Raw genomic sequence first — 12,739 nt, forward strand, 5'->3', positions numbered from 1 at the left:
CCGGGGTTAGCCCCCTACTCTAGTGGGGAGGGGTACAGACACCGGGGTTAGCCCCCTACTCTAGTGGTGAGTAGAGACACCGGGGTTAGCCCCCTACTCTAGTGGTGAGGGGTACAGACACCGGGGTTAGCCCCCTACTCTAGCGGTGAGTAGAGACACCGGGGTTAGCCCCCTACTCTAGTGGTGAGTAGAGACACCGGGGTTAGCCTCCTACTCTAGTGGTGAGTAGAGACACCGGGGTTAGCCCCCTACTCTAGTGGGGAGGGGTACAGACACCGGGGTTAGCCCCCTACTCTAGTGGTGAGTAGAGACACCGGGGTTAGCCTCCTACTCTAGTGGTGAGTAGAGACACCGGGGTTAGCCCCCTACTCTAGTGGTGAGTAGAGACACCGGGGTTAGCCCCCTACTCTAGTGGGGAGGGGTACAGACACCGGGGTTAGCCCCCTACTCTAGTGGTGAGTAGAGACACCGGGGTTAGCCCCCTACTCTAGTGGTGAGTAGAGACACCGGGGTTAGCCTCCTACTCTAGTGGTGAGTAGAGACACCGGGGTTAGCCCCCTACTCTAGTGGTGAGTAGAGACACCGGGGTTAGCCCCCTACTCTAGTGGGGAGTGGGAGGGGATCTTTAGTGAACACAGGGAACAGAACCTTGGTTAGACGTCTCTTCCCACAGACTTACGATTTGTATATCTGCTTGAAATTAGACATTTAAGACACTGTCAAGTCCCTACAATATAAATGTTTACCCATTGGATTATAAGTGCAATTTAAGTACAGCCTGAAACCCTGAAACATCCTTATGAACATCTATTGGTGATGCAAAGCCCTGGTCCCATACCCTAGATGTGTAATATTGAACCTTATTGTTTGCGATGTGTCGCTGAATGTGGTGTCAGTCTTCCCGATCGCTCCAGAGTCTGTTACCTCCGTTACCCAGGGCCAGTGTTGCTACCCCAGCAACATCCGGAGGCAGCATTCTTTAAATGGTACATACATAAATTGAATAAACAAATGAAATGTTTTATAATGACATGTCTAACGGGCTTCATTATTAATTGTGAAAGCCAGCTTGACATTTGGCAGTGTGCTATGATACAATGGGCCACGAGGACGAGCACATTTTGACCGGCCCTTTCAGGGAAAAACTAAAAGTCTCAAACCACAACAAATAAAGATGGCAGCCGATCCTAGGCAGAGATCTCCAGTGAACTGCTGGAGGGGTCCTCGTCAATATCAGGTTAACAGTGGTTAACATTGGTTAACTGTGACTCTGCGCTTCCCCTTCCACCAAGGCCAGGCCCCTGTAGCTGCAGAGAGCTCATGGCCAAGACCCCAGCGACAAAATAATGGTGCATTCTGGGTACGCAAGGCTGCTGGCCCAGATCATTTTTATACTCTTTGTCCTTTACAGATTTCACGCCATAGGAAGATTGAATAACGTAATAAGCAGTAGTTCAGAGTCCCCGAGGTTCTGCCAGCTGGGAATTCAACTCATATCTGATTACATACTCTCCTATTAAAACCAGTTTGAACTGCAATGTCTCCGTGTGACGTAGCAGGGTCTTCGTCCATGGAAGTTGGTAGCGGAGTGAAGTGAAACAGTAATGACACTTAGTAGCTCTTTGATGGTAGTCGACCACAGCACATAGCAACAACCCTGGAGACGGACTCTTCCCTTCCTAATTAATGCCTAGAATATTAGAATTCATTTAAGTTAATCTTTTTTTATCTTAGCAATTATTGTACTAATGCTTGCCAGTGTCAGGCTGAACGCTGAACCTGCAGATGAGCCATGAGAGCTTATGAGCCGTGACAGCTTTCTGTTGATACATCACCCATGCCTCCTCTTACGGACATTGACAACACATTTGTAGGGGCTTTATAATGTCTTAAATAAAAGTGGTACATTTGCCTGAAGATAATTGTATTGTCACAATTGATATGTAACCCATAAAAATGTATATGAAGTACAACCCTAAACCAAAGTATCTTGATAGACTAGAGGCTTCAGGTGCCACTGCCAGGAGACACGCTCTTACTTTGATTCTCAATGTCGAAAATCAACAAATTGAACGATACATTTAAATCAAACAAATAATTCCCAATAGCTTATCTTTTACATTGATTAAATCATGCATTATACAGAATATAATTAAGAGTGACATTTAGAAAATGTATTACTGTTCTGTATATCACTGGAATTTTAAAAAACATGCATTTTGCTTACATAAATACAACAAAACCTTCAATATTATTTGTGTAACATTATCACTTTTCTTCTGTTCTTTGTGGAACCAGGAGCACTAACATTGTCATAAGTCCATTTGAAAAAAACCCAAGAGTAAGTTAATGGAAGACCGTTGTTATCATGGATTTGAGACGCTAAAACCAATGTGGAACACCACCTTGTTGTTCCACAAAAGACATGCCTTGCCACACTGGGCTGGGCCCAACATCACATTTCTAATTTAAAAATACCATATTAAGGCCCCGTCCACACAAAGCCGATTTCATGGCGAAACCGCAAAGGTCTTGTACGGTTCGGCCTTCCGTCCACACGAAGCCGGCGAATCCGCTGACCGAAACCGCAAACTTCTGAAACCACCCTCGGAGGTGGTTTCAAATCTATCCGGTTTCGTTTTGGTTTCGTGTGGACGCCTGAAACCGACTGAAACCGCAAACCATTACGTCATCGCCCCACCCCTCGACCTCCTAGCCAATGGCTCTTAAGCCCGCGGAGTCTCAGAAATCACAACAAAAAAGATGATGGCGGACTACAAGCTTGTAATCGTTCTGCAGCATATCATGTCCCTTGTTGGGTTGCTAAGCCATTATTTATTGAGAATCTAGTTCGCCATTGTAGAAGAGCTGTTTGTTTGTGTTGTTAGTGGTTCGGGGGGCAGCCTTTATGCGCATGCTCGCCTCTTCTTCTTCTGGATTTGTGTACCAGAAGCAGCGCCCCTTATGGGCCTGGAATGTTTACTACAGCGTTTCTACAGATCTATCCGGTTTCGCTTGGCTTCGTCTTTACGGAGATACTTCGAAACCGGATAGATCGAAACCGTAACGGTTTCGCCCGTTTCGGCTTTGTGTGGACGGGGCCTAAATGTACTAATCAAATTGAACAGGTTGGATGGATAACCAAGGCTGGCGGCCTTCAGCCGCTCCTGGGGTAATGGATGGAGGGAGGGAGGAATTGATCACATCTACTGATCGATTGACCCATTGCCTGATTGGTTTCTGTCCAGGGCTGGCTCTGCAGATCCAGTGCTACCAGTGCGAGGAGATGACCCGCAACGAGTGCTCCACGCCAGAGTTTGTGGTCAACTGCACGGTCAACGTGCAGGACATGTGTCAGAAGGAGGTGCTGGTGATGGAGGACGGTGAGTCAGCCTAGCGCTGTTGTACATTGGGGAATGGGTTAACCTAGTGATGGTTAGTGCTTGGCACTTGGCTCATGAACATCCTTACTGTACCGACAGCGATATATTGTTGTTTCTCTTTCTTCGGACACGTGTCATAGATTTGCCAAATTGTGATGTGTGCCTAACTGTACCCTCCTAACACTGCTTATCACTGCGCCTCATTAGCTGTATCTAGATATTGGCTGATCACTGCGCCTCATTAGCTGTATCTAGATATTGGCTGCATCTGGTCATCATGTTGGTTCTCTTTCTTCTGACAAACGTAATTATTGTAAGTCTCTTTGGATAAAAGCGTCTGCTACACGTCCTAAATGTAAATGTAGTCAGAGCCTATCCGCCCATCTTTAAAGCACCTGCTCACCATCTGCTGTGATGTACACAGGCCAAAACCTAGCCCATGATGACATTGCAAATTAGGGTGGAAGAGGGTCATGAGTCTTGCATTTCCATTGGCCTATTGGCTGTGGTAGCTAGTATACATCAGAAGTTCCTCCCTCTCAATTCTTGCCAATTAACCTCTGATACTGAAACTGTGACGAAATATTCTTCACACACAAATGTGCGCACACACATACACACACACACACACACACACACACACACACACACGCACACGCACACACACACACAAACAAATCATCCTCAATTACACGCAAAGACAGACCAACACATATGACCCCCCCCCTCCACACACACACACACACACACACACACACACTAACTAACACATTCAAGTACAGACACACGCACGCACACACAAAAAACACACAAAAACACATGCATTCTCACTCACACACAGAAAATTTGCAAAGACACAAGCTGACAAGCAGAGGACAATGACATGCAGGCGCGAAGAAAAGAGACACAGACAAACAAAGCACGCACATACAATTGCACGGCATTCACACAATTAGACCCACACAGACAAACACACGCTCAGTCCCTCACCTCACTCTGCTTTGTTATCTCACTTGGGGAATTTAGAGTGAGTTTTTTCCCTTCCTACACAAGAGGAGCAAAAGCAATCAGACGGCGTCCCGGGCGAGGCGGGCTGCGCTGCCGTCCAAAGGGCAGGGCAGGACACCGGGCTGCACCCCCTCCTGCACCCCCTCCTGCACCCCCTCCACCTTAATAAGAACATTTCCACATGAATGCTCAAACAAGCCACGCTTTTATCAGCCCACATTATCATAACAGGGGAGAGGGGAACTTAGCACACTGTACCTTATCGCCGCTCCACAATGATGTACGCACGTTGTCAGCGGAGTCGGCTATCTGTGATTTGGGAAAAGGTCCTGAATGAGCGGTGGGAGGGCTGGTGGGGCCATGGTTTGATAAGCAATGTCCCCAGATGACCTGTTCCGTCCTGAAGCAAAGCGCCTCGCTGCCCTGTCTGTACTGCCACCCCTACTGTCTGTCTCACTGCGCTGTCTGTACTGCCACCCCTACTGTCTCACTGCCCTGTGTGTACTGCCACCCCTACTGTCTCACTGCCCTGTCTGTACTGCCACCCCTACTGTCTGTCTCACTGCCCTGTCTCACAGAGACAGGCCATTAAGGAACAGGTAGGGGTTAGACAGTACAGAGACAGGCCATTAAGGAGCAGGTAGGGGTTAGACAGTACAGAGACAGGTCGTTAAGGAGCAGGTCGGGGTTAGACAGTACAGAGACAGGTCATTAAGGAACAGGTAGGGGTTAGACAGTACAGAGACAGGTCATTAAGGAGCAGGTAGGGGTTAGACAGTACAGAGACAGGTCGTTAAGGAGCAGGTCGGGGTTAGACAGTACAGAGACAGGTCATTAAGGAACAGGTAGGGGTTAGACAGTACAGAGACAGGTCATTAAGGAGCAGGTAGGGGTTAGACAGTACAGAGATAGGTCATTAAGGAGCAGGTAGGGGGTAGACAGTACAGAGACAGGTCGTTAAGGAGCAGGTAGGGGTTAGACAGTACAGAGACAGGTCGTTAAGGAGCAGGTCGGGGTTAGACAGTACAGAGACAGGTCATTAAGGAACAGGTAGGGGTTAGACAGTACAGAGACAGGTCATTAGGAGCAGGTAGGGGTTAGACAGTACAGAGATAGGTCATTAAGGAGGAGGTAGGGGGTAGACAGTACAGAGACAGGTCATTAAGGAGCAGGTAGGGGGTAGACAGTACAGAGACAGGTCATTAAGGAGCAGGTTGGGGTTAGACAGTACAGAGACAGGTCATTAAGGAACAGGTAGGGGTTAGACAGTACAGAGACAGGCCATTAAGGAACAGGTAGGGGTTAGACAGTACAGAGACAGGCCATTAAGGAGCAGGTAGGGGGTAGACAGTACAGAGACAGGTCGTTAAGGAGCAGGTCGGGGTTTGATTTAGATTAGATTAGAAAACTTTATTTATCCCAAAATGGGCAATTTCGTTCACAATTTCCAGTCTCACATAATAGATTACTTAATAAATACAATAAATAGCAATAGGAGGTAGACAAAAACATATATCAAATGAAAATTCCTTAATGACAGTACAGAGACAGGTCATTAAGGAACAGGTAGGGGTTAGACAGTACAGAGACAGGTCATTGAGGAACACTTCAGGTAGACTCTTCCGACCCGGCGTCAAACCCAATCGCCGCTGTGACATTCTGTCTACGTTCCCCCCCAGATATATACGCACACGTACCTGTTCCTTAATGACCTGTCTCTGTACTGTCTAACCCCAACCTGCTCCTTAATGACCTGTCTCTGTACTGTCTACCCCCTACCTGCTCCTTAATGACCTGTCTCTGTACTGTCTACCCCCTACCTCCTCCTTAATGACCTATCTCTGTACTGTCTAACCCCTACCTGCTCCTAATGACCTGTCTCTGTACTGTCTAACCCCTACCTGTTCCTTAATGACCTGTCTCTGTACTGTCTAACCCCGACCTGCTCCTTAACGACCTGTCTCTGTACTGTCTAACCCCTACCTGCTCCTTAACGACCTGTCTCTGTACTGTCTACCCCCTACCTGCTCCTTAATGACCTATCTCTGTACTGTCTAACCCCTACCTGCTCCTTAATGACCTGTCTCTGTACTGTCTAACCCCTACCTGTTCCTTAATGACCTGTCTCTGTACTGTCTAACCCCGACCTGCTCCTTAACGACCTGTCTCTGTACTGTCTAACCCCTACCTGCTCCTTAATGACCTGTCTCTGTACTGTCTAACCCCTACCTGTTCCTTAATGACCTGTCTCTGTACTGTCTAACCCCGACCTGCTCCTTAACGACCTGTCTCTGTACTGTCTAACCCCTACCTGCTCCTTAATGACCTGTCTCTGTACTGTCTAACCCCTACCTGCTCCTCAATGACCTGTCTCTCTACTGTCTAACCCCAACCTGCTCCTTAATGGCCTGTCTTTGTACTATCTAACCCCTACCTGCTCCTTAATGGCCTGTCTCTGTACTGTCTAACCCCTACCTGCTCCTTAATGGCCTGTCTCTGTACTGTCTAACCCCTACCTGCTCCTTAATAACCTGTCCCTGTACTGTTTAACCCCTCCCTGCTACTTAATGACATGCGTCTCCACTCACAGGGTTATTCAAAGTGACTCTTAAATGGCTCCATATTAAAATAGTACAATGTCTAAATAGTACAATGACCCCAGAGGCCGTATCTGGTGGTTGGTTTGATACAGCAACCAGATTTTCTTTTGCAATGAAAATGTTAAGGTGTCCTTGAGTGACTGACCTGGCCCCAGTCTGATGAGCTACTTGTCATCGAGGCTGGAAGTGTGTCTGGGTGGGCAAGTGGCAGCAGTGGCCAGAGAGGTTCAATATAAATGCAATCCAATTCATGGTACGCACTGAGCATACTTACCATCACACACAAGGAAGAACTGAGGTATACACACTCACACTGTCTCTCTCTCTCTCGCTCTCTCTCTCTCTCGCTCTCTCTTTCTCTGTCCCTCACGCTTCCGATTAATTTCCCCCCTCTCTTTTTTCTCTCTATCTTTCCCATCACTGCTACTTTTATCTATGATCTCTCTCGCCCTCTCTCTCTCTGATGATGGCCGTGGTAACGAGAGGAGGGGGCTTCAGAGAGCTCCTCTTCATCCTCTTCTCTGAAGCCACCGGGCTGTCGGACGCCCACCGTCTTTAGATCCATCTTTATTGTCATGGTGACGGCTGACCAACCGCTTTCTGCGTGGTCATTCAAAGATGAAATCCAAATGTTACGGATTGGAACACATAACATCTAATCAGCGTGAGGAGAAGAGCGGCCGCTGTTCAACCTCTGGTTTAAACGCTAACCAACGTGGTGGTAGTGAGATGTTTTGAGGGCCCCTGGTTTAAACGCTAACCAACGTGGTGGTAGTGAGATGTTTTGAGGGCCTCTGGTTTAAACGCTAACCAACGTGGTGGTAGTGAGATGTTTTGAGGGCCTCTGGTTTAAACGCTAACCAACGTGGTGGTAGTGAGATGTTTTGAGGGCCCCTGGTTTAAACGCTAACCAACGTGGTGGTAGTGAGATGTTTTGAGGGCCCCTGGTTTAAACGCTAACCAACGTGGTGGTAGTGAGATGTTTTGAGGGCCCCTGGTTTAAACGCTAACCAACGTGGTGGTAGTGAGATGTTTTGAGGGCCCCTGGTTTAAACGCTAACCAACGTGGTGGTAGTGAGATGTTTTGAGGGCCCCTGGTTTAAACGCTAACCAACGTGGTGGTAGTGAGATGTTTTGAGGGCCCCTGGTTTAAACGCTAACCAACGTGGTGGTAGTGAGATGTTTTGAGGGCCCCTGGTTTAAACGCTAACCAACGTGGTGGTAGTGAGATGTTTTGAGGGCCCCTGGTTTAAACGCTAACCAACGTGGTGGTAGTGAGATGTTTTGAGGGCCCCTGGTTTAAACGCTAACCAACGTGGTGGTAGTGAGATGTTTTGAGGGCCCCTGGTTTAAACGCTAACCAACGTGGTGGTAGTGAGATGTTTTGAGGGCCCCTGGTTTAAACGCTAACCAACGTGGTGGTAGTGAGATGTTTTGAGGGCCCCTGGTTTAAACGCTAACCAACGTGGTGGTAGTGAGATGTTTTGAGGGCCCCTGGTTTAAACGCTAACCAACGTGGTGGTAGTGAGATGTTTTGAGGGCCCCTGGTTTAAACGCTAACCAACGTGGTGGTAGTGAGATGTTTTGAGGGCCCCTGGTTTAAACACTAACCAACATGGTGGTAGTGAGACGATGACGCGGCTAATTCTGCTCCATATTTCAAGTGGTACCTTGATTGTTTTATATTAGCGGGGTGATTGGAACAAGGACTGAATGAAACGTCCCTCCTTAGCAGCACTTTACTCCACGCTTATGTACAGCTATTATTAGGGTATTGACGGGCAGGGCCGCTGAGACAAGACCCGCCTCACAACAGGCCATAGCCAATCAGCACACGGCAGGCGCCCCTAAGAAACCGCTTGGAAAAACCCGAAGACCGGTGTGCAAGTTGTTTGTGACGCCGTGAATCAATCGATGAATTGGATAACTAAGTGACAGCTACGCCCAAAGGACACGGCACAAGACAACGCAAAACAACAACACAGACGCTGAGAAGTTTGCAGCGCTTTGAATGGATCACAGATAAACAGATTAACATGTCACACGTAAAGGGCTACGATTGGATCACAGATAAACATGTTACACATTAAGGGCTACAAATGGATCACAGATAAACATATGACCGATGTTATAAAATATAACAAAGAACAGTAGCGCTGCCCTGTTCAGCTACGCACTGTTCACTGTTCACTGTTCAGGATTTATTCTTAAATAAATATCATTTATTGTTAACTGTTGTCAGCTGTACAAAGTGGTAGCATTAGAACTGACTGTACTCCAGATTGATGAGTGAACTTCCATAGGCCTGATGAGAAGGGTGCCAACACATTCCTGCGATGTCTGGATCAATGGACGTCCAAAAACTCTTTACATTTTTTTTTAATATATATATATATATTTTGGGGAAATCCTCTGCATTGCACTGAATAGAGTGTTGTGTGTGTGTGTGTGTGTGTGTGTGTGTGTGTGTGTGTGTGTGTGTGTGTGTGTGTGTGTGTGTGTGTGTGTGTGTGTGTGTGTGTGTGTGTGTGTGTGTGTGTGTGTGTGTGTGTGTGTGTGTTCAGCTTTGGTTCGGGGTCATTTCAACAAGCTCTGTGTTGTCTTGTTCTCAGACAGGACAGCTGTGGCGAGGACTGCAGTGTTTAATCCTCCACTCTGGAGACACATTGCCCCTCTCCTCCCCTCCAGAACACCCCCCACCGGGGGCTAATGAGAGCGTCCGCTCGGCCCTCCTGGAGGACGGACCGGAGACCCTCACACTGTCTGCAGCACTCCTGATTCGCCCGCTTATCTAAATTGCCTCTTACTATTCATGAGGCTCATTTGCCGTATCGGGAGGAGGAGATGAGAGTGGTCTTTGTCCATCAGTATTTTCCCATTTAAAAGAGCTGGGGATAGTTGGCAATGTTCAAATCCATGCGGTTATTTGGTGACGCACTTCAGTAAGTGTGTGTGTGTGTGTGTGTGTGTGTGTGTGTGTGTGTGTGTGTGTGTGTGTGTGTGTGTGTGTGTGTGTGTGTGTGTGTGTGTGTGTGTGTGTGTGTATGTCCATTTGTGTGTGTGTGTGTGTGTGTGTGTGTGTGTGTGTGTGTGTGTGTGTGTGTGTGTGTGTGTGTGTGTGTGTGTGTGTGTGTGTGTGTGTGTGTGTGTGTGTGTGTGTGTTCATGTGTGTGCCTTTGTGTGTGTGTGTGAGTGTTTCTGTGAAGAACATTTTGTTTATTTTGTTTGGATATTTGCTGAATTGTAATGCTCATTGACGGTTGCGTCCCGGTTTTCCCACATTATGTCGAGAAGCGAGTGAAAAGGAGCGCGCTCATGTTGGCCCAGTGTCTGGACTTCAGGTAATGTCCTCATTGGGTTCAGGTTGGCTGAAGTCTGCAAGGAAAAACAAAGACAACTGTGGATGTTGGATATTGGCTTTTCTCTCATCTATAGATAAGTGTTGGATTAGGATCCCCAGCCCTCGTGGTAAAATGCGAACCCTTTAGCGTTGTTTAATGTTGGTCACCTGTCCCCGCTGTGGAACCAAGGGGACATTTATAGTGGTATCACGGCCTGGCAGCGCTAGTATTGCATAAACATATTGTTGACTACTGCTGTACTGTGTGGAGTTGGGAAGCACAGAACACAGAATGCCTTGAGAGGATTCCTTTTTGGGGGAAGAGACGTGAGACATCTTTTGTCGAGGAGAAGAAGGTCAGCTAAATGTTATGCCATTATTTGATGACTGCACAAATATTCTCTAATAAGGTTGCGAATACCGCAGGGCTTTTCAATCGGAGGATCGACTTTACCGTGGACTCCACTGGACTGTGGCCCACACTGCAGAACATTAAGGGTAGTGCTCAGGTTAAAATCTGTTCTGGTTCAGAACATTAAGGGTAGTGCTCAGTTCAACTCATCTGTTTGGTTCAGAACATTAAGGGTAGTGCTCAGTTCAACTCATCTGTTTGGTTCAGAACATTAAGGGTAGTGCTCAGGTTAAAATCTGCTCTGGTTCAGAACATTAAGGGTAGTGCTCATTCAACTCATCTCTTTGGTTCAGACACTCCGATCCATCAACTGAGTTCAGTTCATAATGTACATACCAGTTCATACCAGTTCCAGTTTGTTATATATAATGGTATTCAATGTTAACTCCCTTGTATTTAGTTGGATATGTACTTAGTTTGTTGAGTAGGATAAGTATTATTTTTCAGCTGACTTCAGTCCTCGTGTGTACTGACTAGGGATGGGCAAAATGATTCTTTTCCGGGAACTAGTTCTTTCAGTTCAGTTCACTATAACGATTCGTTTGTTTGATTTGTTCGTTTTGATTCGTTCGTTACGTCAGATTAAGTCATTTGAAGGCCCTGAGCATAATTTAATGCTCATATAGAGAGACATATAGAGAGTAAACACTTGCTTACTCTCTATATGTCATTCATAGTTTTATATTTATAATTTTTTTTTCTACTTTACATTTAATTCTTCATTATTCAGGCATTACAGAAATGTCATGGTCTTAAATAAAAAATACGAACTGCAGTTTAATTTCTTTGTTTGTTCTTGAATTGACGTAGAATGGAGCAAAGACTCCTGGGATTGGGAAATGCGTTTATCCAATAGCAGATGGAGGGCAAGTCTATTTTCGGAAATGTAGGGGGATATATGAGTGGCCCCACGTCGAACGGTATGACCCAAGATACGTCAGACAGAGAAAGCGCGCAAATTCGACGGTACAACCTTGTCATTTGTTTACCCAGATGCCATGAAAACACCATTGCTACCTCTCATTGGCTGAATCTTTGAGAAAGTTGTAGACTCAATCGATATAAGGTTGCGGGGAGACGAAGCTCTGTTTGTTTGTATATTTTATTTATGTGACCATATTTTGTTTTATGTTAAAAAAAAAGAATCAAAGAACCAGTTCTTCTTGTTTTGGGGAACCAGTTCTTGTCGTTCACGTTCGGGATTCGTTCGTTGTGAACGAATCGGTCGCGACCGACTCATCCCTAGTACTGCCGTTATGTGGCGTGACTGATTAGTCTGTTCTGTTTGGAACGGTTTCTGTCAAAGGTCCAGGGCCAGTTCCTATATTCATTAGAAAAGCACTCTGCCTTCCAACACAAATAACAGACAAATTTAGTCCTGTACTTTTTTTATTCACAGATTCATAGCATTTGCCATGAAAGCTCCCCACTCAGGCACTAGACATTAGGCAATGACTCCCACAACCACGACCCCTCAGTATCTCCCTGTCCCCTCCTGCAGCAGGAGAACATGACTTTAAGAATAGAGGAAGGCATCAGGCGTCTTGTCCAAGGTTCCCTACAGGTGGTCTGCGGCCGGAGACAGCTCCACGCCCTCTGCGTGGGAGCGGACCGCCCCTCCGCCACCACACCATGCACCAACAAACTCTTCTCTCTGTCCTCGACCGCAGGGGTCCACTACCGCAAGTCCTGCGCCTCATCGGGGGCGTGTCTCATCTCCTCCTCCGGCTACCAGCAGTTCTGCACCGGAAAGATCAACTCGGTGTGCATCAGCTGCTGCAACACGGCGCTGTGCAACGGCCCCCGGCCCAGGAAGAGGGCCCCGCCCTCAGCTGCGGCCGCCCTGGACCACAGCGGGCCCCTGGTCCTCTCCGTCCTCCTCCTCCTCCTCCTCCTGGGACACGCGGCTCTGTGCTGACAGACCTCCTCCTCCTCCTCCTCCTGGACACTCTGTTCTGACAGACAGACCTCCTCCTCCTCCTCCTCCTCCTCCTCC

The 12,739-nt window shown here is 47.3% G+C and overlaps 1 protein-coding gene across 1 annotated transcript in view; it reads left to right on the forward strand.

Annotated features, from left to right (window-relative positions):
• Window positions 1-12,731, forward strand: part of LOC115529669 (ly6/PLAUR domain-containing protein 1) — a 15,775-nt gene extending 3,044 nt beyond the window's left edge. The window contains exons 2-3 of the mRNA XM_030338597.1: window positions 3,249-3,383; window positions 12,414-12,731. Coding sequence (XP_030194457.1) covers window positions 3,249-3,383; window positions 12,414-12,661 — 383 coding nt within the window. The 3' untranslated portion in view covers window positions 12,662-12,731. The remainder of the gene's footprint in view (window positions 1-3,248; window positions 3,384-12,413) is intronic.
• Window positions 12,732-12,739: the final 8 nt, after the last annotated feature.

The sequence above is a fragment of the Gadus morhua genome, chromosome 17 (genome assembly GCF_902167405.1).
Source record: "Gadus morhua chromosome 17, gadMor3.0, whole genome shotgun sequence".
NCBI lineage: Eukaryota > Metazoa > Chordata > Actinopteri > Gadiformes > Gadidae > Gadus > Gadus morhua.